At 34.6% G+C, this 24,149-nt stretch overlaps 1 protein-coding gene across 2 annotated transcripts in view; it reads right to left on the reverse strand.

The window, feature by feature from the left end:
- The window catches only part of ZCWPW2 (zinc finger CW-type and PWWP domain containing 2), a 159,872-nt gene that overhangs the window by 14,684 nt on the left and 121,039 nt on the right, over positions 1-24,149 (reverse strand). For both annotated transcript variants that reach the window (XR_001884774.1, XM_017868469.1), the window contains one exon: positions 12,343-12,389. Coding sequence is in view for 1 of the 2 variants with exons in the window: in XM_017868469.1 (XP_017723958.1) it covers positions 12,343-12,389 (47 nt within the window). In the remaining variant the exon portion in view is untranslated. The remainder of the gene's footprint in view (positions 1-12,342; positions 12,390-24,149) is intronic.

Raw genomic sequence — 24,149 nt, forward strand, 5'->3', positions numbered from 1 at the left:
AAACACAAACAACAAAAGAATAAATTGGATGTCATCAACATTTTAAAACTTCTGTAACTGTAAAGGACACAATCAAGAAAGTGAAAAAATCTACATAATGAGAAAAAAATTTTGAAATCACATATTTGATAAGAAATTGTATCTAGAATATGTAAAGAAGCCACAACAATAAAAATACAATAAGTCAATTAAAATATGCTCAATGAATTTGAATGGACATTTCTCCAAAGAAGACGTATAAACAGCCAATAAGCACAGAAAAAGATGCTTAATATCATTAGTCATCAGAGAAATGAAAATCAAGACCACAATGACATATCACTTCAAACCTACTAGGATAGCTAATATTTTTTTTAAAAAATAGAAAATGACAAGTGTTCACAGGGATGTGAAGAAATGGAAATCTTTATTTATTGCTGGTGGGAATATAAAATGGTACAGCCACTTTTGGAATATAGTTGGGTAGTTCCTCAAAACCTGAAATTTAGAGTTACCCCATGATCTAATAATTTCAATCCTAGGTATATACCCAAGAAAAACAGAAGCATATGCCCATACAAGAACGAGCACATGATTGTTCATAATGGCATTATTTATAATAGCCCAAGAGTAGAAACAACCCAAATGTCCACCAATGGATAAAGCGTGGTATATCCATATAATGAACTATTACTCAGCCATTAAAAATGATGAAGTACTGACACATGCTACAATATAGATGAAAAGTGAACAGTCAGACACAAAAGGCCACAGTCTTATATGATCTAAAATGTCTAAAAAAGGCAAATATATAGAAGGAGAAAATAGATGCATGGTTACCACGGAAAAGGGGAAGATGGGAAATGGGCAGTGACTGCTAATGGGTATAAAGGTTCCTTTCAGGGTGATGAAAAAACTGTTCTAAAATTAGCTAGTGATGTTGGCTGCAAAACTTTGAATAAACTGAACTGTACATTTTTTAGAAGTGAGCTGTATGATATACAAATTAAATCTCAATAAATCTGTAATTTAAAAAAACAGAATGATATGGAAAGGTTGAAAGGGACAGGGGCAGTGGCTCACGCCTGTAATCCCAACACTTTGGGAGGCCAAGGCAGGCAGATCACTTGAGGGCAGGAGTTCAAGACAAGCCTGGCCAACATGGTAAAACCCCATCTCTACTCAAAGTACAAAAAATAGCTGGGTGTGATGGTACACAACAGTAATACTCAGGAGGGTGAAGCTACTCAGGAGACTGAAGCAGGAGGATCGCTTGAACCCGGGAGGTATATGTTACAGTGAGCCAATATCGCATCACTGCACTACAGCCTGGGTGATGGAGTGTGACTCTGTCTCAAAAAAAAAAGGTTGAAAGTGAGGAGCTGGAATATAATATGTTCATAATTATTAACAAAAGTAACAAAAGAAACCTAATGTAACTATATTTAAGCAGACATTAAGTCAAAAAGCATAATCAGAGATAAAAAGGGTTATTACTAAATGCTAAAAAAAAATTCACTCAGAAAGTATAATTGTCTCGACCTATTATCTAAAATATTAGTGCAATAATTTTGATGTTTGTCCCCTCCAAAATTCATGTTGAAATTTGATCCTCACTGTTGGGGGTGGGGCCTAATGGGAGGTGTTTGGGTTATAGGGGCAAATCCTTCATAAATGGATCAATGCGCTCCTTTGTGGGTGAGTTCTCAGTCTATTAATTCTCACTACAGTTGGTTGTTAAAAAGAGTCCTGCTGACTCCCCTTTGCCTTCTATCATGAGTGGAAGCATCCTGGGTCCCTCATCAGAAGCTGAGCAAATGCCAGCACCATTCTTCTTGTACAGCCTGTAGAACCCTGACCCAAATAAATCTTTACTTTATTAATTACCCAGTATTCCTTTATAGAAACTCTAAATGAACTAAGACACGTAGCTTTAAAATATACAAAGTGAAAACACAGAATTACAAGTAGAAAATATTTTTTTTTTTTTTTATTTTTTTTTTTTTTTTTTTCAAGTAGAAATACTGCAATCTACAGTTTTTTACCTCTCTTACAATTTCTCATACAATATTACTCCTCTCAAGGTGCCGGAACTGAACAATGGATCACTTGGCTCGGAAGGCGAAACATCACGCACTGGGCTCTATCATGGGGAAGGGAGGGGGGAGGAGGAGGCGATTGCATTTGGGAAGTTATCATGATCAATAAATGATGAATTGGATGCGGTGCCCTGCCCGAGCTGATGGGTGCCGCACACCAAACATGGCGCATAAGTACATCCATATGCTACCGAACCTGCACGTTTATGCACCTAGCTTACCCTAGAACTCTGAAATATAATAAAAAAAAAAAAATTAATGATATACTAATTAGTACCAGATACAGTAAATATGATAATTCCACCACACAAATAATAAGCCTAATATAATGAACATATATTAAAACTAGCATTGAATAATTAAAGAATACATATTGTTTCCAACCTTGAAACATTCATAAATTTGACCACCTACTGGGTCACAGAGGAAGTCTCAAAAATATTAAAGTAATCTCCATTTTACAGACCACATTCACTGACAAAAATGCAATAACATGTGAAATCAAAACCCAAAAGGTAGCTAACTAAAATTTGTAATAAATTCATAGAAACCGAGATTGCACCACTGTACTCCACAGAGGGAGACCCCATCTCAAAAAAAAAGAATGTTGAAATATTGTCTAAATCACTGACCTCCATCTCCAAAGACAATGTAGAACTATTATTTCTATCTTGTTAGTAAGTATCATCTTAAATTATCTGCATGTTTGAATATAAAGTAAAAAGGTTTACTACAAGAGGAAATAAGATTAAAAGATAACAACAAATGAAAAGTACTCTATTGTTACTAATGGAAATACAATTAAACAGTTACCATAAATCACAGAGATTCATGTTAAAAAAATAAATTCTTTTTCTACTTCATTAAATATTCTACAGTGACTGAAATGAACAAGTTAGTATTTGCCAAAATGCTCTGTGCCTTGGTAGTATGAGCCTTTGATAAAATGTGATGGAGAAAAGCACAGAATTTGGTATAACAGGATCTAGAGTTAAGTGCTTATTCTGGCACTTACTGGCTGTGTCACTTTTGGCAAGTCACTTGACCACTCCAATAGCCAGCAAGAGTCTGGTATAAACAATCAATATTTGTGGCCTAAATGACTATTTGGCATTTCAAGGTCTTCTTTTGTTAAATGATACCAAAGATTATTTACCTCAAAGTATTCGGGGGAAGAGAAAATAACATCAGAAAATATCCAACTCTGCTTGCCAGTTAGTTGTTCAATCATTGTTTACTTCTGGACCAGTGTCCAGATTCTACCCTTTTTGTTTACAGCATATGACTGAGGGAACTTAGCATTCTGGTGTAGTAGGAGCTTGGGTAGTACACTAGTTTCCTAGGACTGATGGAACAAATTATCACAAACAGAAAAGCAAGAGAAACGTATTATCTTACAGTAATATAGGATAGAAGTCTGTATCTGGTGAGGGCACTCATTAAACTTAGGGCCCATCTCCAAGATGATCTCATCTTACTATCCTTACCTTGATTACATCTGCAAAGACCATTATTCCAAACAAGGTCGCATTCTAAGGTTCCAGATGGACATATATTTTGGGGGCCACTATTCAACCCACTACAGGTAGATACTATAATATTTACCTATCCCATCCCTTCCACTTCTCTCTCTACCATTGAATAGCTGATTCTCCAATGTTGTCTAGCCTATTACTATTCAGAGTAATAGCCAGAATTAGCAATGCCTGGGAGCTTGATAGAAATGCAAATTTTTATGCCCACCCTAGGCCTACTGAATCAGATACTCTGGGAGTAGGTCCCAGGAATCTGTGTTTAAATAAGCCCCTTAGATGACTCTACAGCAAATTAAAGTTTTTGAGGCACTAATTTAATGCTTCCCACCTATCCACACAAATATAACACACTATGTGTCACTGAGTTTAAATAAATCAAGTAAGTATTAACGCTTTCCTTGTGGAGTGTAAAAAACAACGTGGTTATACGGAAAGACTCTCTCTCTATCTATTTATATACACACACATACACAAAATGATAATTAGGATTGCTGACTGGAATGACAAATGACAGAATTGCCTTTAATTGCAAAGGACAGAAAATCTATAGAACTGTGTTTACATTAGATTTATATAATCTGCGTAAACTGACTTGACATTGCCCATTTCCTTAAGTCACTATTCAGCTAAATGAAGTTTTCTTTTTTAATTTTAAACAAAAGAAGAAGTCTGTTAGTTCTGTTAAATCTGAGGGTGTGAAATTTTGATTCAGTATTTTATGTTCAGGGAAGACATAAATGTTTTGTAATCTTCTTTTGAGAGTAATTGTCAGTCAATAATCACTAAAGAGCTGCCTGCTTTGACAGAATTTCCAAAAGTGAATCTGTGTGCTTTGAATAATGTACACAAACTCCTTGTTAAAAGTTATCATATACAAGAAAAAGCCAATATCCTCATTTCCCTTTGAAAAATCTGCTTAGAATAAGGATGAAAACTAGTTACATGTAGCACTGCAAATGATGGTTATTACTTAATCTGAGTATCCAGAGAGTAGAGATGATATAGTTAAGTCTTTGGGCCTAGACAATGATTGCTTTCAACTTTCCTTTGAAAAGGAGGGGAGAATTAAAATGATCATTTGCTGGCCCTATTTTAGACACTATTTCAATAGAAAGAACACAAATCTAGTGTTTCTTATATAAATGTCAATCATCAATTGCTACATGCTCCAGTCTAGTCAACCTTTAGTAGAGTTCTTCATTCCTGTGAGATTTGAACAGACCAGTCCCTGACAATATGACTTATATCTTGCTGTTCCCTTCACTCTCTTCTTCAGCCATGTGTAAGTTTACAATAAAGCACTGTGGATTTCTCTGCTTTGAGGGGCTTATCAAAGAGAACACTGGAGTGTGTATTCAAGCAGTGAGCTGAGACACAAGACAGCACTTTCCCTAAAAATAGCAGTTGATCACCAGCCCACCTTAAACAAAAGGCATAAAAGGCCTTTGATTAACACTTAACAATCCTGACTGAGAACAGGAGTACCAGGAAACTTCAAGGAGCTCTATGATTTGGTGCTTCACTGATAGTTTTTAAAGCCTTACATTTATTTTTTAGTGGTCTTTGACTATATATACCAGAGATAGACCATGAAAATCCAGGTATTTCTTTTTGTAATAGAACAGATTTCACTTATAATTATAAAGAGTTTAAGAATACTAAGGACTAATCCAGACAGGGTGTCCAGGGAGGGACAAACCCCATGGAAAGCAGAATTTGTGACACAGTTGCTTAGCTGATTGAATAAAGCCAGTAAATTAGATTATCTGACCTCTAATTGTAGGCTTTCTGAAAATCCAAATCAGTTGAAACAATTCCTACTTGGGTACAGTTTTTTCCTAAAGCCAACAGGTATCTTAGCAAGGGAAATGTTGGGAGAAGATACTGTTTTTAGGGAAGACTTTCTAGAATCTATGTGTTTCAATTACATTCTAAAAAGCTGATGCAGAGAATATTCAGTGGTTATAGTACCTATATTATGCTGTTTTTCTGGACAAAAGAATGAATGTCAAGTGTTTCATTATTTGTTTTATAATTTTTCTCCATATCAGCTAGAATAGTAAGGATAACCAGCCTGATTTTTCAACTCATGGATCATTGTCAAATGCTTTAAGCATTTACCTTCAGTAGAATGCATAAGATCTCTCTCATACATAGGAATAGACAGACTCTCCACAATAGCACAACTAAAACATTTAAAAAATTATTTTAAAAATGTTGTCTAGTGTGTAGGAGAGTATAAGTTTAAGATGCATCTCTAATATAAACATTTCATGATGCAGCAAATTATTTCTGGAACAAAGTGAAAGAATTATTATTATTATTATTATTATTATTATTACTATCACTATTTAAGACAGGGTCTCACTCCTGTCACCCAAGCTAGAGTGCAGTGGCGCAATCTTGGCTCACTACAGCCTGAACTTCCCAGGCTCAGGGGATCCTTCCACCTCAGCCTGAGTAGCTGGGACCACAGATGCACCACACCTGGCATAATTTTTGTATTTTTAGTAGAGACAAAATTTAGTAGAGACAAAGTTTCACCAAGTTACTCAGGCTTGTCTTGAACTCCCAGGCTCAAACGATCCACCCGCCTCAGCCTTCCAAAGTGCAATGATTATGAGCATGAGGCACCCTGCCTGGCAAAGTAAAGGTATTAACTACATAAACAAAAAGACAAAGAATATCTCAAAGTCATTATAATTTTAAATAATTTTAGAAGTAGTAATTTATAGGTTTTTAAAGAAAGAAAATAGGTCTGTGTCATTTAACATAAATGAAAAGTTGAAAAACTTGCGGACAAAAGCCAAATGCTCATAAATTTGAAACTGTAGGCTTGAATTCTGCTATAAGCCAATTTTCTTTTCACTGACATTGTATTTTTTCTGGTGATATCTCTCCCCTTTGCAAGTAGAATAGTAGTGTAACTATTAGGCATAGAAAAAATCACTTAATATAACTAGTATAATTGCTACAATCCATAAAATACAAACTCATTATTCAAATTCCTATTCTATATTATATCAATAACCTATTGATAGGTACTACTGGTTTTGGTTTTAATGGAATGGAGTGAAGATGATGATGGTGAGCAAGAAATATTCCAGACTTCACAGGAAACTCAGATTCATTTTGTGTGGAGTCTGAAGTTAGAAATAGGACTTATGTGTCTCTGAATCAGAGAGAAAGGATTACACTTGTACTAAATACAATCAGCAAAATGCATTGAAGAAAACTGCATACCACAACCGTAGGTCCAAATAACAAAGGACAACATCTGGCAACTGTTCACCATTTGATAACTGGTATTTGAGGAAGATTTTGTTTCTTAAAAAAAGGGCAGCCACATTTTGTGGAATCATATTTCTTGCTTTCTGGTTCAAAGTTGAAATATAGAATAGAAAACAGGGAGAGTTATGGTTGAAAAGTTTCAAATTTTTAGAATCTGCAGCACCAGATTTTAAGTATCATCAAATTCAAATTCCAAGTAAAATAATCTAAACTGAATTTTAAATGGACATTATGTATAGAGAAAATTAATACAAAACTAGTCATTATAAACAGTGACATTCAAAAGGATACTTTTGTGTTTGCTTTTAGTAACAAGGATGAAAAGAAGTTTTAAATGACTAGAGAAAATCACTGATAGATAAACCTCAATGTTTGTTTACCAAAAACCAGATTTACATAATTAAACTCTGAATTTTCTCAGACAAACCATTCACTGAACTGGGAAAAAAAACACTGGTTTAGGAAGGCATCACTATACCTCTCTCCACTTCTACTTTCTTAGAACAGCCCCTTACAACTCAACTGCAACCCTAGCAACAATAAGCAGGCCAGCAGCCCTGTGGATGGAAAAACTTCCCCTTATAGCTAGTTGCTAGCCAACATTTCTTATACTACATGCCCTATGAACTTGGGGAATAGTGCGGTCTTCACACTATAGCATACTATTGTTTTCTCTCCAGGGGAGAAAAACAAAGGAGTTTTCAACTCTGCTATACTCATCCTTGACACGCATTTACCCTGTACTCCTCAGCTCCTCCCACTCCCACTAGCCATTTTGTGAAAACCACAAGTAGGCAGTTTGGCTGAAGTCAGATCCATCAAGCGAAAATCAAATACAAAAAAGGGTTAAGGAAATATATGTCTCAACGAAGACTTTTCTTCTTTGTTTAAGGAGCAAATACAATAATCTGCACCAGAAAATTGGTATTCTGAAGCAAGGGATCTTTGCTTGCCTTCATAAATGGTGTGTAAAAGGATTTGGAATAAGAGATTTATCTATTTTCTCTAATTGTAATATTTTACTACTAATTGTTATCCTATAGAACTCCTATAGACTTTAATTCAAGATAAAAGAAGTAAATCGTGCAATTTAATCAAGCAGGGTGAGTTATGAAGTTACTAAAGAGTATCTTGTTAAAATCACCCTCTGGAAGGGCATTTTAATACTGCCTTATAAGGAGGCAGTTTCCCTCTACAGATTTTGAGCATAGGGCAAATGAAATTAGTATGAAAACAACTTTCTGGTGGGGTGTGGGTGGCTCATGCCTGTAATCCCAGCACTACAGGAGGCCAAGGTGGGAGGATTATTTGAGCCCAGGAGTACCTTGTCTCTACAAAAAAATACAAAAATTAGCCAGACAAGGTGGTGCACACTTGTGGTCCCAGGTACTTGGGAGGCTGAGGCAGAAGGATCACTTGAGCCTAGGAGGTCAAGGCGTCACTGATCCATCTGTGTTCACGCCAGTGTATGCCAGCCTGGGCAACAGCCTTGCCTCAAAAAAAGAAAAATGAACTTTGTATGTTAAGATTTACACTGATGATTTAAAGTAATAAATGGATAAAATGGATAAATATTTACATTAGGAAACTTTCTGGGTAGGGAAAATTCTTTATTTTGATTAGGGATGGTAGTTTTATGAGTATATATATTTAAGAAAAATTCATCAAATTGTACACTTAAGATCTCTGCATTTCACTGTGTTTAAATTTTACTTCAATAAAAATTTAAATTATGAAAAAGGTGAGTCAAGTTGGCTAAATAAAATTTATAGGAGGTAGTCATTGTGGACTGTGCCCCTGCACTAGACCCCAATAATCCAGACCAAACTAGAATGGAGTCACTCACACTAGGTGTCATGTAATCAAACTGAACTGAGACATGAGCTAGTTTTCCAAAAACCAGAAGATTTCACAGCAACCAATAATAAGGGTCCCAGTCAATCTGAGCTTGCATAATAAGAAAGTATCTTCTGCTTTAAGCCACACAAGGAGAGTAACTTGAAGTAACCTGATGCTAACCAATCTAGTTTTTTTGCATAATGCTGTTTCCTTCTTCCTACTGGAGCTGCCTTACAAAAGCTGATCATTCTGCTAATCCCAGTAGAGCACTCTTCTATTTCATAGATAAGATGCTGCCAGATTCATGAATCACTAATAAAAGCCAATTCGATCTTTAAACTCAATTTGTTGAAAATTTCTTCTCTAAAAACTAAAAAAAAAAAAAAAAAAAAACTATATTAATAGTACTGAAAATGGCAAAATAGTGATGGAATACCTGAATGATTCAAGTCAGGGGGACACTGGCCTATGGAAAGGTGAATAATGCCCACAAAGTAGAATACAAAAGGAAATTAAATGAGTTTTGAAACCTGACTGTGACTCTTCCCAAGGGATTCTGCTCCTTGCTATTCTTTTCTGAGATTTCTCTCTGCCTAGGGCTAGAACCCAGCAGTAGGAATCTGCTATAATATATTTATCTTCTGGGAAGGATGCATATAAAGCTAAATAAATTAAGTGAGTTGCAGTACATGAATTCCATATTAATAGCAAGCTTAGCAATTAACACAAATATCCAGACATCTAGTCATAAAATGTAAGCAACTTATCCTGTTAATTGGGCTAATGAAAATTTTCTGCTTGTTACGGAAATTTTTTGTAATAACTTTGGAGAGAAATGCTTTTTATCAGAAAACATAATAGCTGAAATTCCTCATACTGAAATGTATAAATCAAGAAAGTGGTCCTTAATTTTGTTGTTCAAATAGTAAGTTAAGTTATTGGTATTAATAAGTTTTAGGGAAAAGATACATATAATTTCTGTATGTAAGCAAAAAATTAACAAATAGATCCTATTCCAGTTAGTAATAATATCTGGGATAGAGTTAACTAGAAATATGTAAAATTCTCTATTGAAAAAATGAAAAAATGAATAGAGAATCAAACTATGTTTCTACATGGATGCATTTAATATTATAAATATGAAATTTTTCCCTAAATTGGTACATAGATTTTTTTTACCTCATGTTATAGCAACAACAACAAGTTATAATGTAAACTGGCAACAACATCTTTATTACTAATACTTGTCAATGACAATTATGGCATTTGCAAGCACTGATGATGAGAACACTTCAACATAATCCTTCTACTGGGAAGTGTCCTTAAAAAAACAATTCAACAAATAGGGTAGGAAAGAAAGCTATACTGATGAAGCTTTTCATCAGTTTTACCAACAACAATAGAAGAAAGGTTAAGTGAATTGTGAAACATACTTTATATTAACAAAAAAGCAGTCTTTTAAAGTATGTCAAAAAAAAAAAAACACTGAATGCCCCAAAAGAGACAATTTTACTATATAAATACAAAAAAGGAACTACAAAACATTTAAAAGGAAAATCAGAAAATGTTTGTAACATATTGACAAATTATTAATAACTAATAAGAGTGTCCATGCCTACAAATCAATCAGAAAAAATACAAGCCCAAGAAAAAATGGGTAAGGGTATAATTAGGCAATTTTCAGAAGAAAACCTAGGCAAATACCATTTAGGAAATAGGCATGGGCAAAGACTTCATGACTAAAACACCAAAAGCAATGGCAACAAAAGTCAGAGTTGACAAATGGGATCTAATTAAACTAAACAGCCTCTGAACAGCAAAAGAAACGATCATCAGAGTTAACAGGCAACCTACAGAACCGGAGAAATTTCTTGCAATCCATCCATCTGACAAAGGGCTAATATCCAGAATCTACAAGGAACTTAAACAAATTTACAAGAAAAAAACAACCATCCACACCAAAAAGTGGGTGAAGGATGAACAGACACTTCTCAAAAGAAGACATTTATGTGGCCAACAAACATATGAAAAAAAGCTCATCATCACTGGTCATTAGAGAAATGCAAATCAAAATCACAATGAGATATCATCTCATGCCAGTTAGAATGGCGATCACTAAAAAGTCAGGAAACAACAGATGCTGGAGAGGAGGTGGACACTTTTACACTGTTTACACTTTTACACTTTTACACTGTTGGTGGGAGTATAAATTAGTTCAACCATTGTGGAAGACAGTGAGGGGAATCTTCAAGGAATTAGACCCAGAAACCATTTGACCCAGCAATCCCATTACTGGATATATACCCAAAGGATTATATATAATTCTACTATAAAGACACATGCACATGTATGTTTATTTATGCACTGTTTACAATAACAAAGACTTGGCCCATGGCACTGACCCTGAGAACAGTACTGCCTTTGTTAAGAAAAACTGGTACAAATAAAGCAATATATAGAAACATTAGTTATTATCTTTATAGTCTTTGATTCTAAATATCATTTAGCAAAGATTAAAATAAACCTATCCACATTAACAATACTGTGCTACTTCACGTATTCCTGTCTAAATCTCCAGATGAACACACAAGACCTATATCCTTTCTTTTATAAAGGGCAACCTTGTTTTCTATGATACTGAATTCCTCTCTGCAAAGGAGCTGAACAATATTCAGCCAGTGAACAGCCAAGATTCCTTTTATAAGCCAAAAAGCAAAAAGACAAAACAACACCTGATTTTAGAAGGACTCATCAAATGTATATATTCAGAGTACAAACATGATGCCCATCCTTTGCCTAATCATCTGTAGATACATGCCCAACATCCTTTTCTGTTCCTCGAGGTTACACTTGACCTTCCCTGGGTCTGCTCTGCTTCACCACTCAACATGGGAAATCTCACCATAGGCTTTTCGTTCTATCATAATTCCTTTTTATTGTGGCACTAGTATATGTCCACAAGTATTTGTTTTAGGCATCAACTCTTTCTCTTTATTTAGTGGTAAGAACATCATCTCTTGAGGAGAATGTCAAGGTTCATCCTATCTTAACCACGTTTTTGACAATAAGTAGAGTTAAACAACTCTCTGAATACAATATTCAGAATAATGTATTACATTTTAATAATTCTTTAAAAATGCTGCTGACAATTTTCATTTAAAACATTCCAGGTTCAGAAAATTCATTAAGATGGCTGATACTGTTCTCTACTTAAGTTTAAGGTAGATGTCATGTTGAGCAGTAAATTCTACTTAAATTTTCTATGAGACTGTGTACTCACATTACAGTAATATAGTATATAAAACTATTTTAGTATATGAGTATGTATATTAAATATAATTTAAGTAAAAGCACTCATTTACTTGTTTACTTACAGTTCTCTATTCTAATTTCTGATAGTCCTATAACATTAATATAAGTAACCATAAATATTAATTTCCTCATATTAACCTAAGAAAGGAAACATACTGAAGTAACATTTAGAAGAAAAAGTGGATTGTATGTCATTGTTTGTTTTTAAATAATTTAATTTTCTTTAAAGAATAGTGTTACATGAAATTTGAAGTTTGTATATTTTATATAGTAAAACACAATCTTACCCCTTTCTTGGCCAGTGCAGCAACTTTGTCATGTGTTTTGGATTTATCTGTAAGACAATGAAACATGGCTGCTTCAAAAAAGTGCCTATGTTCCTGTTCAAATAAATACTGAGTTACACAATGAGAAATTTCTACTTTCTCATTACTACTATAACATTATTTTGTTCCAGTTGTCCCTTTAATTAATATGTTAATAAACTGAGCTTCCCATTGTTTAGTAGAGCAATGCAATCCAAAAGTAATAATATGCACATTTTTATACTTATTTGGCAAATCTCCTCTCTTAAAGTTGGTTAGTTGGATGTCCTCAAGTTGGTGTCTAGTATATCTGATTTCTAGGTTCTGGGGAGCTTATGTGCTCTGGAGCATATAGGATCTAGAATTGAATCCCAACTGCCTCCATTTTCATTATCTATCTATTATACGCTGGACATGGGACAAGGACTTTATATAGATATCTTATTTAATTCTCATTATAACCTTGTAAAGTACGCAGTCTCTCCTCACTTCACAGCTGAGGTAAATAATGTATCCTGCCTGAGGTCATGCAGCTTGGCCAGAACCATCTGATCACAAACCTCTAATTTTTCCACACTGTCTGTCATCTCCATTTGGGACCACTGAGCTACCAACAGTGCCTCAGAGAAAGACTCAGCAAGAATGGAAACTACTAGTACATTTTCTCATTATACCACTCCTAAATTTAGTACATTTCCTCATTATGCCACTCCTAAAAACAGAATAATTAGTAACCAAATAGTTCATAAAAAACTATCCCAGGATATTATTTTGAGACATGCTAAAGTATGTATGTGTGTATATGTACCTATTGGTTATGACTGCTGTCATAAAATATAGAACCTCAGAGGAACAGGTTACTATATTCATTCCTACAACTGGCTGGTCACATGTAAACTATCCTCTTTCCTGTATCCAGCTGTATACTTGAGATGATCCCTCTTTCTGGAACACCCTTTCTCTCCACTGATGAATGTATAAGGTTATGTGCCACTACAGATATTCCTCTGATTAGGATAAAATTCCACCTCTTTTGTAAAATCATAGTCATATTAAGCCATGAAACTTTCTTCTTTGTATTATGCTTAGTTACGAACATGTCTAAGTATTCTGTGACTAGAATATTCCTCAAAAGCAGGGACCACATTTTATATGCAGTAAGTGTTCAATATTACTTATAATTAAAAATGTATATGTATTTCATCCAAAATCTCCTATGAATCTGAAATATACATTTTACCTGAAAAAAATTACTGTAATGTATTAATTAAAATATATTGATCATTTACGTGGTATCAGCTACTATATTAGACAGTGGAAGATATAAAACAATGCACATGCTCTTAGACTCTCTTTATTTATAAACCAGGGGTAATAATTATTTTTCTTAAACTTTTAGTTTCAAGGGTACCTGTACTTGTTCGCTATACAGATACATTGTGTGTTGCGGGGTTTGGTGTGCATACTATTTTATCACCCAGGTAGTAAGCATAGTACCCAATAGGTAGTTTTTCAATCCTCACCCTCTTTCCACCTTCCACTCTCAAGTAGGCCCCAGTGTCTATTGTTTCCTTTTTTGTGATCACGTGTACTCGATGTTTAGTTCTCACTTATAAGTGACAACATGCAGTGCTTGATTGTCTGTTCCTACATTATCTTGCTTAGGATAATGGCCTCCAGTCCCAACCACGTTGCTGAAAGGACATTATCTTGTTCTTTTACATGACTGCATAGTATTCCATAGTGAATATGTACCATATTTTCTTTATCCAGTCTACAATTAATGGGCATCTAAATTAATTCCATGTCTTTGCTATTGAAAATAGTGCTGCAATGAACATATGTGTGCATATATCTTCATGATAGAATGATTTCTATTTCTATGGGTATATATTGCAAAAATGGGATTCCTGGGTCAAATGATGGTTCAGTTTTAAGTTCTTTGAAAAATTCTCAAACTGCTTTACACAGTCACTGAACTAAATTACATTACCACAAGTAGTATATAGCATTCCCTTTGCTCTGTAACCTCGCCAGTATTTGTTATCTTTTGACTTTGTATTAATAACCATTCTGACTGGTGTAAGATAATATCTCATTATGGTTTTGATTTGCATTTCTCTAAGGGCCAGTGATGTTGAGCATTTTTTCATATGCTCATTAGCCACATATATGTCTTCTTTTGAAAAGTGTCTGTTCATGTCCTTTGCCCACTTTTTAATGGGGTTATTTTTTGCTTATTATCAATGCTGGACATCAGACCTTTTTCAGATGCAGAGTTTGCAAATATTTTCTCCCATTCTGTGGACTGTCTATTTACTCTGTTGATAGTTTCCTTTGTTGTAAAAAGCTCTTTAGTTTAATTAGGTCCAGGAGTAAAAATGATTACCTCACTAGTATATTGTGAGATTTAAATAGAATAAGCTACTTAATTAAAACTCCTAAAACAATGTCTGAAGATAACAGATAATCAACAAATATTCACTTCCATTTTAGCTAATAGACATGGGGTGTGTGTGTGTGTGTGTGTGTGTGTGTGTGTGTGAAAGAAAGACAGAGGGAGATCTTGATCTTTGGAATACTAGGAAAAACACTTCAGTGATCATATATTTCACTACTGTATCATCTTTTAGGTGACTCTACCATTCTTCCATCTAAATAATTATTTTCATCTTTTTAACACAGTTGGAAATAATTGATGAGTAATAATAAAATAGCAACATGTTTCAAGAAATAGGAAAAAATAAGATCACGAAAATCTCATAGTATATTTTGGGATTAATGATGTGTAAAGGGCCCAGTAGAACCTTACAGTAATAACAAGATGCAATAAGTTTTGTTGTATCTTAAAAAAAAGTTAATTTACTCTTTGTTGTTTTGAAAATCTCTAATAAGGATAGAAGTCATGATGAAATATCAATCATTAAAATAGTTAAAATTGAACAAAAGAAACTCAAAACTAAAATTGGAGTCTATGTATCTGGATGGGACAGAGAGAGTTAACCAAAATGGATGTTTGCTATGTTTCCTGTCAAAACATACCTCATTCTTACATAAATTTGCTAACATGGCAATGAATTGGGAACAGAAATATGTGAACTGTTGTTCAAGGAGCTTTTTATGTTCAAAAGTTATAAAAACCATCTTCCAATAAAAGTAGAGTACCTTGGGGAGTATCAAAAACCACATTGATTTTCAAATGCCTAAGGAAAATTCTTATGTAATACTTGAAACATTATGATCAGTAGTAATTTCTTTATTAATAATAACAGTAGGTCTATGTTCAACTTCAGCAAAAATTAACAGCCTTCTAAAAGCTAAATTTTCTCTTGTGAGAAAGATTTAATTTCCTTCCTTCAGAAATCTCTGCATGGAGGGACTCTCACCATAAAGAGTGAAAAGCAGTTAACAGGAAATGTAGATGTGGATAATGAAAAGGGCCTTCACTCTTCCTTTGAGCTATATCCAAGTCATATTTTTAAAGTGCAAAAGAGGAGCTGCTGGTAGTAAATGAAAATGTTCTAAATGAGTAGAGGTGGTTATGACTCATGACCCAGAACAGATGTTATTGATTTTTTACTTACAACCATATTAGAGAGAATTAAAAATATTAACATAATTCAATGATTTATCTTCTTTAAATAATTTTTTTAAACCTTGTGTATTCATGGACTCTGAAAAGTTGTCAGTTTTGTTTGTTTAACTGTGATAGCTGAAAGCATTTTCGTAAAAATGTAGAGGACATTCAGTTTCTGGTCTGGAATGTAAGGAGCTTAGAAGGTTGCCACTAGAGTCCAACAACATGTACAAAGGTGAGCAAAATGAAAAATGAACAACTCTTTTCAGATCCTTTGGAGAAGTAAGGTCACTGGGGAAACTGCTGTCTCCAGATTTGGAGAAAAAGACAGGTAAATACAGAGAATCACAACCCACCTGAGCAGGGTGGAAAATAGTATAGGGGTAGGAAAACATGAACTTCAATTGACAAACTTCTAGAAACTCTGTGGGAATAAGCCTGAGACAAAACTCCAGGGGACCTAGTCATGGTGGGAGGGGCACACTTTTGTTGAGTTTTACCCAAAGGAGCTCTACCAGGTTCTCACAGAGAAGATTAGGGAAATATCTCCTGGTTCCATCAAGGGGAGGAGAAAAGTAATCATTTTGAAAAAATCAGACCATTCTGTACTTCTTAGCAAGGCCTGCCCTGAGGAGAAACTATTTTACCAGAGCCTAACCTATTGAGGGATTTTCAAAGCCTAACCCCAGCCTGACCTGGGGGAAGCAAAATACCCAACTCCAGCCCCTTCTAGCCATCCTTTACCACCTATGTAGGTGAAGAAAAAAAAAAAGGAAGTTGGAGGAAAGCTCTTATGAAGTTTACAGCCTAGGACTGAGACTTTATGATAGGAACACAGAATGTTTTCCCTCCCCTTCATGTCTTACCACTGTACTGCTAAACTATCATGATTGCAGTTATTTTACCCAGAACATCATGCCCACCTTCCAGTAAAAATTTATAAGGCATACTAAAAGACAAAAAAGAAAATTTGAAGAGAAAGAGCAAGCAGCAGGACCAGATCAAGATATGGCAGGGATGATGGGATTATCAGCTCATGAATTTAAAACAACTATGATTAATATGCTAAAAGCTATAGTGTTAAAAGTAGACAACATGCAAGAACAGATGAGTAATGTAAGTAAAGAAATGAAAATTCTAAGAAAGATTCATAAGAAATACTTGAGAGCAAAAGTACTGAAACAGAAATGAAGAATGTGTTTGATATGCTCATCAGGAGACTCGACATAGCTAAGGAAACAATCTTTGAGCTTCAGGTATATTAATAAAAACCACCAAAACTAAAAAAACTGAAAAAGAGAAAATGCTGAAAAAAATAATAAAACAGTATATCCAAGAACTGTGTGACAACTAGAAAAGTGTGATATACATGTAATAGACATACTAGAATGAAAAGAGATACAGGAACAACAAAAAAAAATGGACACAATAATAACTGATAATTTCCCCCAAATTAATATCAGATGCCAAACCATAGACCCAGAAGCTCAGGAAATACCAAGTAATATAAATGCCAAAAATCTACATGTCATATTCGAACTGCAGAAAATAAAAGATTAAAAATAAAATCTTGAAAAAAGTCAGAGAAATAACCCACTTTACCAATAGAAGAGTAAATATAAGAATTACATCAAACTTTTCCTCAAAAACCACGCAATCGATAAAATAGTTGAGCAAAATAAAGTGTTGACAAAATAGCCCACCCACCTAGAATTCTACACTCTGAAATTACTTTTCTTTCTTTCTTTTGTTTTTTTCATTTAGATAACATATTTCTTAATTCTTTTTTTTTTTTTTTTTTCTTTTGAGACAGGATCTTGCTCTGTACTCAGGTCAGAGTACAGTGGCACAATCATGGCTCACTGTGGCCTCAACTTCCTGGGCTCAAGCGATACTCCCACTTCAATCTCCTGCATAGGTGGGACTATAGATGAATACCTGGTTAATTTTTGAATTTTTTATAGAGATGGAATCTCACCATGTTGCCCAGGCTGGTCTCAAACTCTGGGGTCAAGTGATCCTCCTGCCTCAGCCTCCTAAAGTGCTGGGATTACAGGCCTGAGCCACAATGCATGGCCTGTGAAATTATTTTTCAAAAGTAAAGGATAAATAAAGACTTTCTCAGGCAAAAAAAGAAAAAAAAAAAAAAAGGAGGCATTTGTTGCCAATAGAACTGCCTTGCAAGGAATACTAAAAGAAGTTCTTCTGAGAGAAGAAAAATAATATAGGTTAGAAAGTCAGATCTGCACAAAGACAAGAAGAGCATTGAAAACTGACTAAGTAAAGGTAAAGTAAAAACTTTTTACTTTTCTTATTCTTAATTGATCTAACAGATAACAGTTTGTTTAAAATAATCATGATATACTTAATTACGTATGTTTATGCATACATCTTTTTGTGTGCATGCATATATGCTTATATATAAGTAAAATGAATGATATCAATAATAGCAGGGATGAGAAGGAAGAATTAGGCATAGTCTGTCATAAGATATTTGTACTACCCATGAAACAGGATAATTATTTGTAAGTGAGATTTGAAGTAGCTGTAAATGTATATTGCAAACTCTAGGGCAACCACTAAAAAAAGTTTTTGAAAAAGTATAACTGATAATTGATATGCTAAGAGGGAAGAAAATGTAATTATATAAAATCTCAAAATCACAAAGACAGAAAAGAGTAAAAGGCAAAACAGTAACAAAGAAAAGGGCACCACTAAAATAGTTTTAAAAAAGTATAATTGATCATTGATATGTCAACAGGGAAGAAAATGTAATTATATAAAATCTCAAAATCACAAAGACAGAAAAGAGTAAAAGGCAAAACAGTAATAAAGAAAAGGGCAATAAATAGAAAATAATAATAAATATGACAACTATTAATCCATGATATTAAAAATAATCATTTTAAATATTAATGGCCTAGATGGATGACTTAAAAGAAAAGTATATCATGCTAACCCTAATGAAAAGGAAGTAGGAGTTATATTAATTTGAAACATAGCAGACTTCAGAGCAAGGAAAGTTATCAAGAATAAAGAGGGTCATACAAAATAATAAAGAGGTCAATACTCCAAGAAGACTTGCAACCTTCAATGTACATGCACCTAACAACAGAGCATCAAAATATGAGAGGCAAAAACTGATGGAACTGTAGAGAGAAATAAATAAATCTACTATGATAGCTAGAGGCTTCAACAGCCCTCTGTCAGAAAAGAACAAATCCAGCAAAAAGAAAATCAGTAAAGACACGGTTGAACTCAAAAGCACCATCAATCAACTGGATATATTTGACATCTGTAATCTACTTCATCCAACAACAGCAGAATACACATCCTTCTTGAGCCCACATGAAACATTCAGAAAAACAGACCACATTCTGGTCAATAAAAAATACCTTAACACATTTAAAAGAATAGATATAATACAATATCTCCTTGCAGACCAAAATGGAATTAAGCCAGAAACTGGTAACAGAGAGATAGGTGGAAATTCAAAATACTTGGAGAGTAAGGAACACACTTCTAAGTAACACATAGATCAAAGAAAAAAAAAAAACTCAAGAAAAATTTTAAAATATTTTGAACTAAATGAAAATGAAAGTACAACTTATCAATCACGGGATGCAGCAAAAGCAATGTTCAGAGGAAAATTTATAGCATTGAATTCATCTATTAGAAAAGAAAAAAGCTCTAAAATCAATAATCTAAGCTTCTACTTTGGAAATTAGAAGAAAAGAGCAGGCTAAATCCAAAGTAAGCAGAAGAAAAAAAAAAATAAAAGAACAGAAATCAATGAAATTGAAGACAGTAGACAGAGAAAAATCAATACAACCATAAGCTAGTTCTTTGAAAGATCAGTAAAATTGATGACTAAAGAGAGGAAAGAAGGAAGGAAGGAAGGAAGGAAGGAAGGAGAGAGAAGGAAGGAAGACAAGAAGGAAGGAAGACAGGAAGACAGGAAGGAAGGAAGACAGGAAGACAGGAAGGCAGGCAGGAAGTCAGGAAGGAAGGAAGGCAGGAAGAAAGGAAGGAAGGGAGGGAGGGAGAGAGACAGGAAGGAAGGAGGAAAGGGAGAGAGGCAGGTGGGCACATATTACTAATATTAGAAATAGGTAGACATTATAACAAATCCCATGGGCATTAAAAGAAAATAAAGGAACATTATGAACAACTCTATGCCCACAAATTTTATAACCTAGATGAAATGGACCAATTTCTTGAAAGAGACACTCTGCTAAAATTCTTACAAAAAGAAACAGGCAATCTGAATAGACCTATACTATTAAAGAAATTGAATCAATATAATAACCTTCCAAAACAAAAAGCAGCAAGCCCAGATGGGTTCACTGGTGAATGCCATCAAACATATAGGAAGAAATTATGCCAATTCTCCATAACATTTTCCAGAAAATATAAGCAGAGAAAATACTTTCTAACTCATTCAATGCAAGGTAGTTCAAAAATTGGAAACCAATTAATTTAATCAATCGCATTAATAGCATAAAGAAGAAAAAAAAAAACCTCAGGAAACAAGGAAGACAGGGGAACTTCCTTAGCTTCATAAAGAGCATTTACAAAATATCTAAAGCTAGTATCATATTTAATGGTAACAAGCTAGAAGCTGTCGTGCTAAGATGAAGAACAAGTCAAGGGTTTTCTCGCTCACCACTCTTCTCAATACTGTACTGGAATTCCTAGATAACGCAGTAAGACAAGAAATGAAAATAAAAGGTATATAGATTGGGAAAGAAGAAATAAAAGTCTCTTTGCACATAATATGATTATCTATGTAGTAAATCGAAAAGAATAGACAAAAAAAAATCCTGTAATTAATAATAGATTATAGCAAGGTTGCAGGATACAAGGTTAATATGCAAAAATAAATAGATTTCTGACATACCAGTACCAAACAAGTAGAATTTGAAATGAAAACACATTAGAATTTACACTGGCAAACCTCAAAGTGAATTAGTTAAGCATAAATCTAAAACAAAAGTACAAGATCTAAATGAGGAAAACTACCAAACTCTGATAAAATAAATCAAAAAAGAACTGAATAAACAATAAACTTGAAGATATTCCGTGTTCATTGATAAAAAGACTCAATATTGTCAAGATACCAGTTCTTCCCAACTTGATATATAGATTCAACACAATCCCAATAAAAATGCCAGCACGTTATTTTGTGAAATCAACAAACTGATTCTAAAATGTATATGGAAAGGCAAAAGACCCAGAATAGCCAATCCAATATGGAAGTGAACCAAACATCTGACTCTTTGACCCTTGGATTTTTAGAGCAGTGAAACTACTCTACATGATACTACAATGGTGGATACAGGTCATTATACATTTCTCCAAACCCACAGAATGTATAACAGCAAGAGTAAACCCTAATGTAAACTAAGGACTTTGGGTGATAATGATGTGTCAGTGTAGGTTCATCAATTGTAAACAAATAGATCTCATGGTATGGGATGTTGATAGTGGGGGAGGTTGTGTGTTTAGGGGCTGTGGGGAGGAGATATATGGGAACGCTCTGTACTTTCCACTCAATTTTCTGTGAACTTAAAACTGCTCTAAAAAATCAAGTCAATTTTTTTAACAATATAAATAATTCTGGGAAAAAGTTAGAAATAAGGACATCAATTCTAAAATGTAGAGCACGTAAGAAAGTCTTAATCTTTATTAAGATTAATCATTATTCCATGGATAATGGTCTATTTATTTTTAGAAGTATAATTAAAATGAATGTTTCTATATAAGATAAAAAATTTTCTAGCCCCAGCAGAATTACTTAGTTACAGTAGTAGTAATAAATACAACAAAAACAGAACAACTAAATTATGAGGGTGAGACTGTTATAATCTGATTGGGTTATATTTAAAGTTATGTTTTTAAAAAAATTTACAAATATTGGCCGGGCGCGGTGGCTCAAGCCTGTAATCCCAGCACTTTGGGAGGCCGAGACGGGTGTATCGCGAGGTCAGGAGATCGAGACCATCCTGGCTAACACCGTGAAACCCCGTCTCTACTAAAAAATACAAAAAACTAGCCGGGCGAGGTGGCAGGCGCCTGTAGTCCCAGCTACTCGGGAGGCTGAGGCAGGAGAATGGCGTAAACCCGGGAGGCAGAGTTTGCAGTGAACTGAGATCCGGCCACTGCACTCCAGCCTGGGCGATAGAGCAAGACTCCATCTCAAAAGAAAAAAAAATTTACAAATATTTAAAGATCCTGCATATTTCAACAATGAGAGAGTTGCATCAGATAAAATACTATACCAATTTCTGCATGGTAGGAAGACTATAGGCTAAATATTGGGGTAATTTATTTCTAGGTTGGAAAAATAAATTGTTAGGTGAAGAAACCTTTAAAGTTGCTGGGTTAAAAAGTGGATTACTGCTAAGTTATTCATCTTTGGTGAAATATCTAAACAGTGGCTACTTATCTCTCAAAACTACTTTTGAATACAGAAAGAAGCTGAATACTTTACCAGAATCTACACTGGATGCTAAGCAGACACAAGGATTACATGACTACTTTGGAGATAGTGAATAGTGAATTGTGAGCCTGTTACTGCAAATACTAAACTCCTGGAATTCTGAAGTCCTAAAAGTTCATGCCCCTCCATTTTGGCTACTTAAGAGACAAAATGAAAGCTGTTAGGCATATGGCTCTCAATAATCAGGCTGAATTACATAAAACTCTGCATGTAAAAATAATCACACTTTCAGCAAGAAAATGAGCTATTTCTGCAAAACCAATCAGAAATAATCCTTCTTCAGAGTCTCCGGACAGGCAAGAATGTCAAAGGACCCACCGCTAATTGAGAGTGCAAGTCTACTCCTCATGAGAAATAGATATAAGTTTAAAAAGTAAATGACTATATTACTTAAAGCTATTAATGTTCAAAAAATTAAATGTCTAAAAGGCTTTTGTGATTAAATAACAAAAATGTATAGTCTGTGCAAGGCATAAAATTGTATTTGTGACAATACAGTGAGTTCAACCTTTATTGCTAATAAACAGAGACATTATATTTTCAGCACAGGAATAAAATTGCATTTGTAGTAATAAATGTCTCTTCTCATGGTCTCAGAGTAAACCTGAGTAGTGTATTTGTCATTCTTTTTCCACTCTTTTCAAACCTACTTATTTGCTTTAAATCCTAAACTTAGGTGGCTGGGTTGAAATTTAAATTTTTTCTCAAATAAAATCTTTTCACATATACATTTTTTTGTAAATATAAATTAAAGTTTTCCAAAGGAGAAAAAAAATCATTGCTACTTTAAAATTCAGTCAGCATCAAAGTCCGGATCCTTCTATCCACAGAGTTATCTGTTTAGAACTTAAAGTAATAAAGACAAAAAGGGGCTTATAAAATATTAAATGATTATAATCACTAAGCAGAAAGCAAGTTAAACATATTTAAGTTTAATAAAAACTATCTCATGCCTGTGATCCCAGCACTTTGGGAGGCCAAGGCGGATGGACCACCTGAGTTCAGGAGTTCGAGACCAGCCTGGCCAATATGGGGAAACCTCGTCTCTACTGATAATACAAAAATTAGCTGGGCGTGGTGGCGGGCATCTGTAATCCCAGCTACTCCGGAGGCTGAGGCAGGAGAATTGCTAGAACCTAGGAGGCGGAGCTTGCGGTGAGCCAAGATCGCGTCCCTGCACTCCAGCCTGGGCGACAGAGTGAGACTCCATCTAAATAAATAAATAAATGAATAAATTTTATCATTTTATGTGGCAATCATCTTCTTTTAGAGTTAAAATGTGTCATACCAATAGATCAATGGAACAGAATAAAGAACTCAGAAATAAGGCCACATGCCTACAACTATCTGATCTTCAACAAACCTGACAAAAACAAGCAATGGGAGGTTCAAGACCAGCCTGGCCAACATGGTGAAACCCCGTCTCCACTAAAGATACAAAAAATTAGCCGGGCATGGTGGCATGTGCCTGTAAACCCAACTACTTGGGAGGCTGAGGCAGGAGAATTGCTTGAACCCGGGAGGTGGAGCTTGCAGTGAGCTGAGATCGCACCGTTGCACTCCAGCCTGGGTGACAGGGCAAGACTCTGTCTAAAAAAAAAAAAAAAAGCAAACGAGGAAAAGATTCCCTACTTAATAAATGGTGCTGGGAGAACTGGCTAGCCATATGCAGAAAATTGAAACTGGACCCTGCCCCACTTCCTTATACCA

This window comes from Rhinopithecus bieti, unplaced genomic scaffold (assembly GCF_001698545.2).
Source record: "Rhinopithecus bieti isolate Rb0 unplaced genomic scaffold, ASM169854v2 scaffold_60, whole genome shotgun sequence".
NCBI lineage: Eukaryota > Metazoa > Chordata > Mammalia > Primates > Cercopithecidae > Rhinopithecus > Rhinopithecus bieti.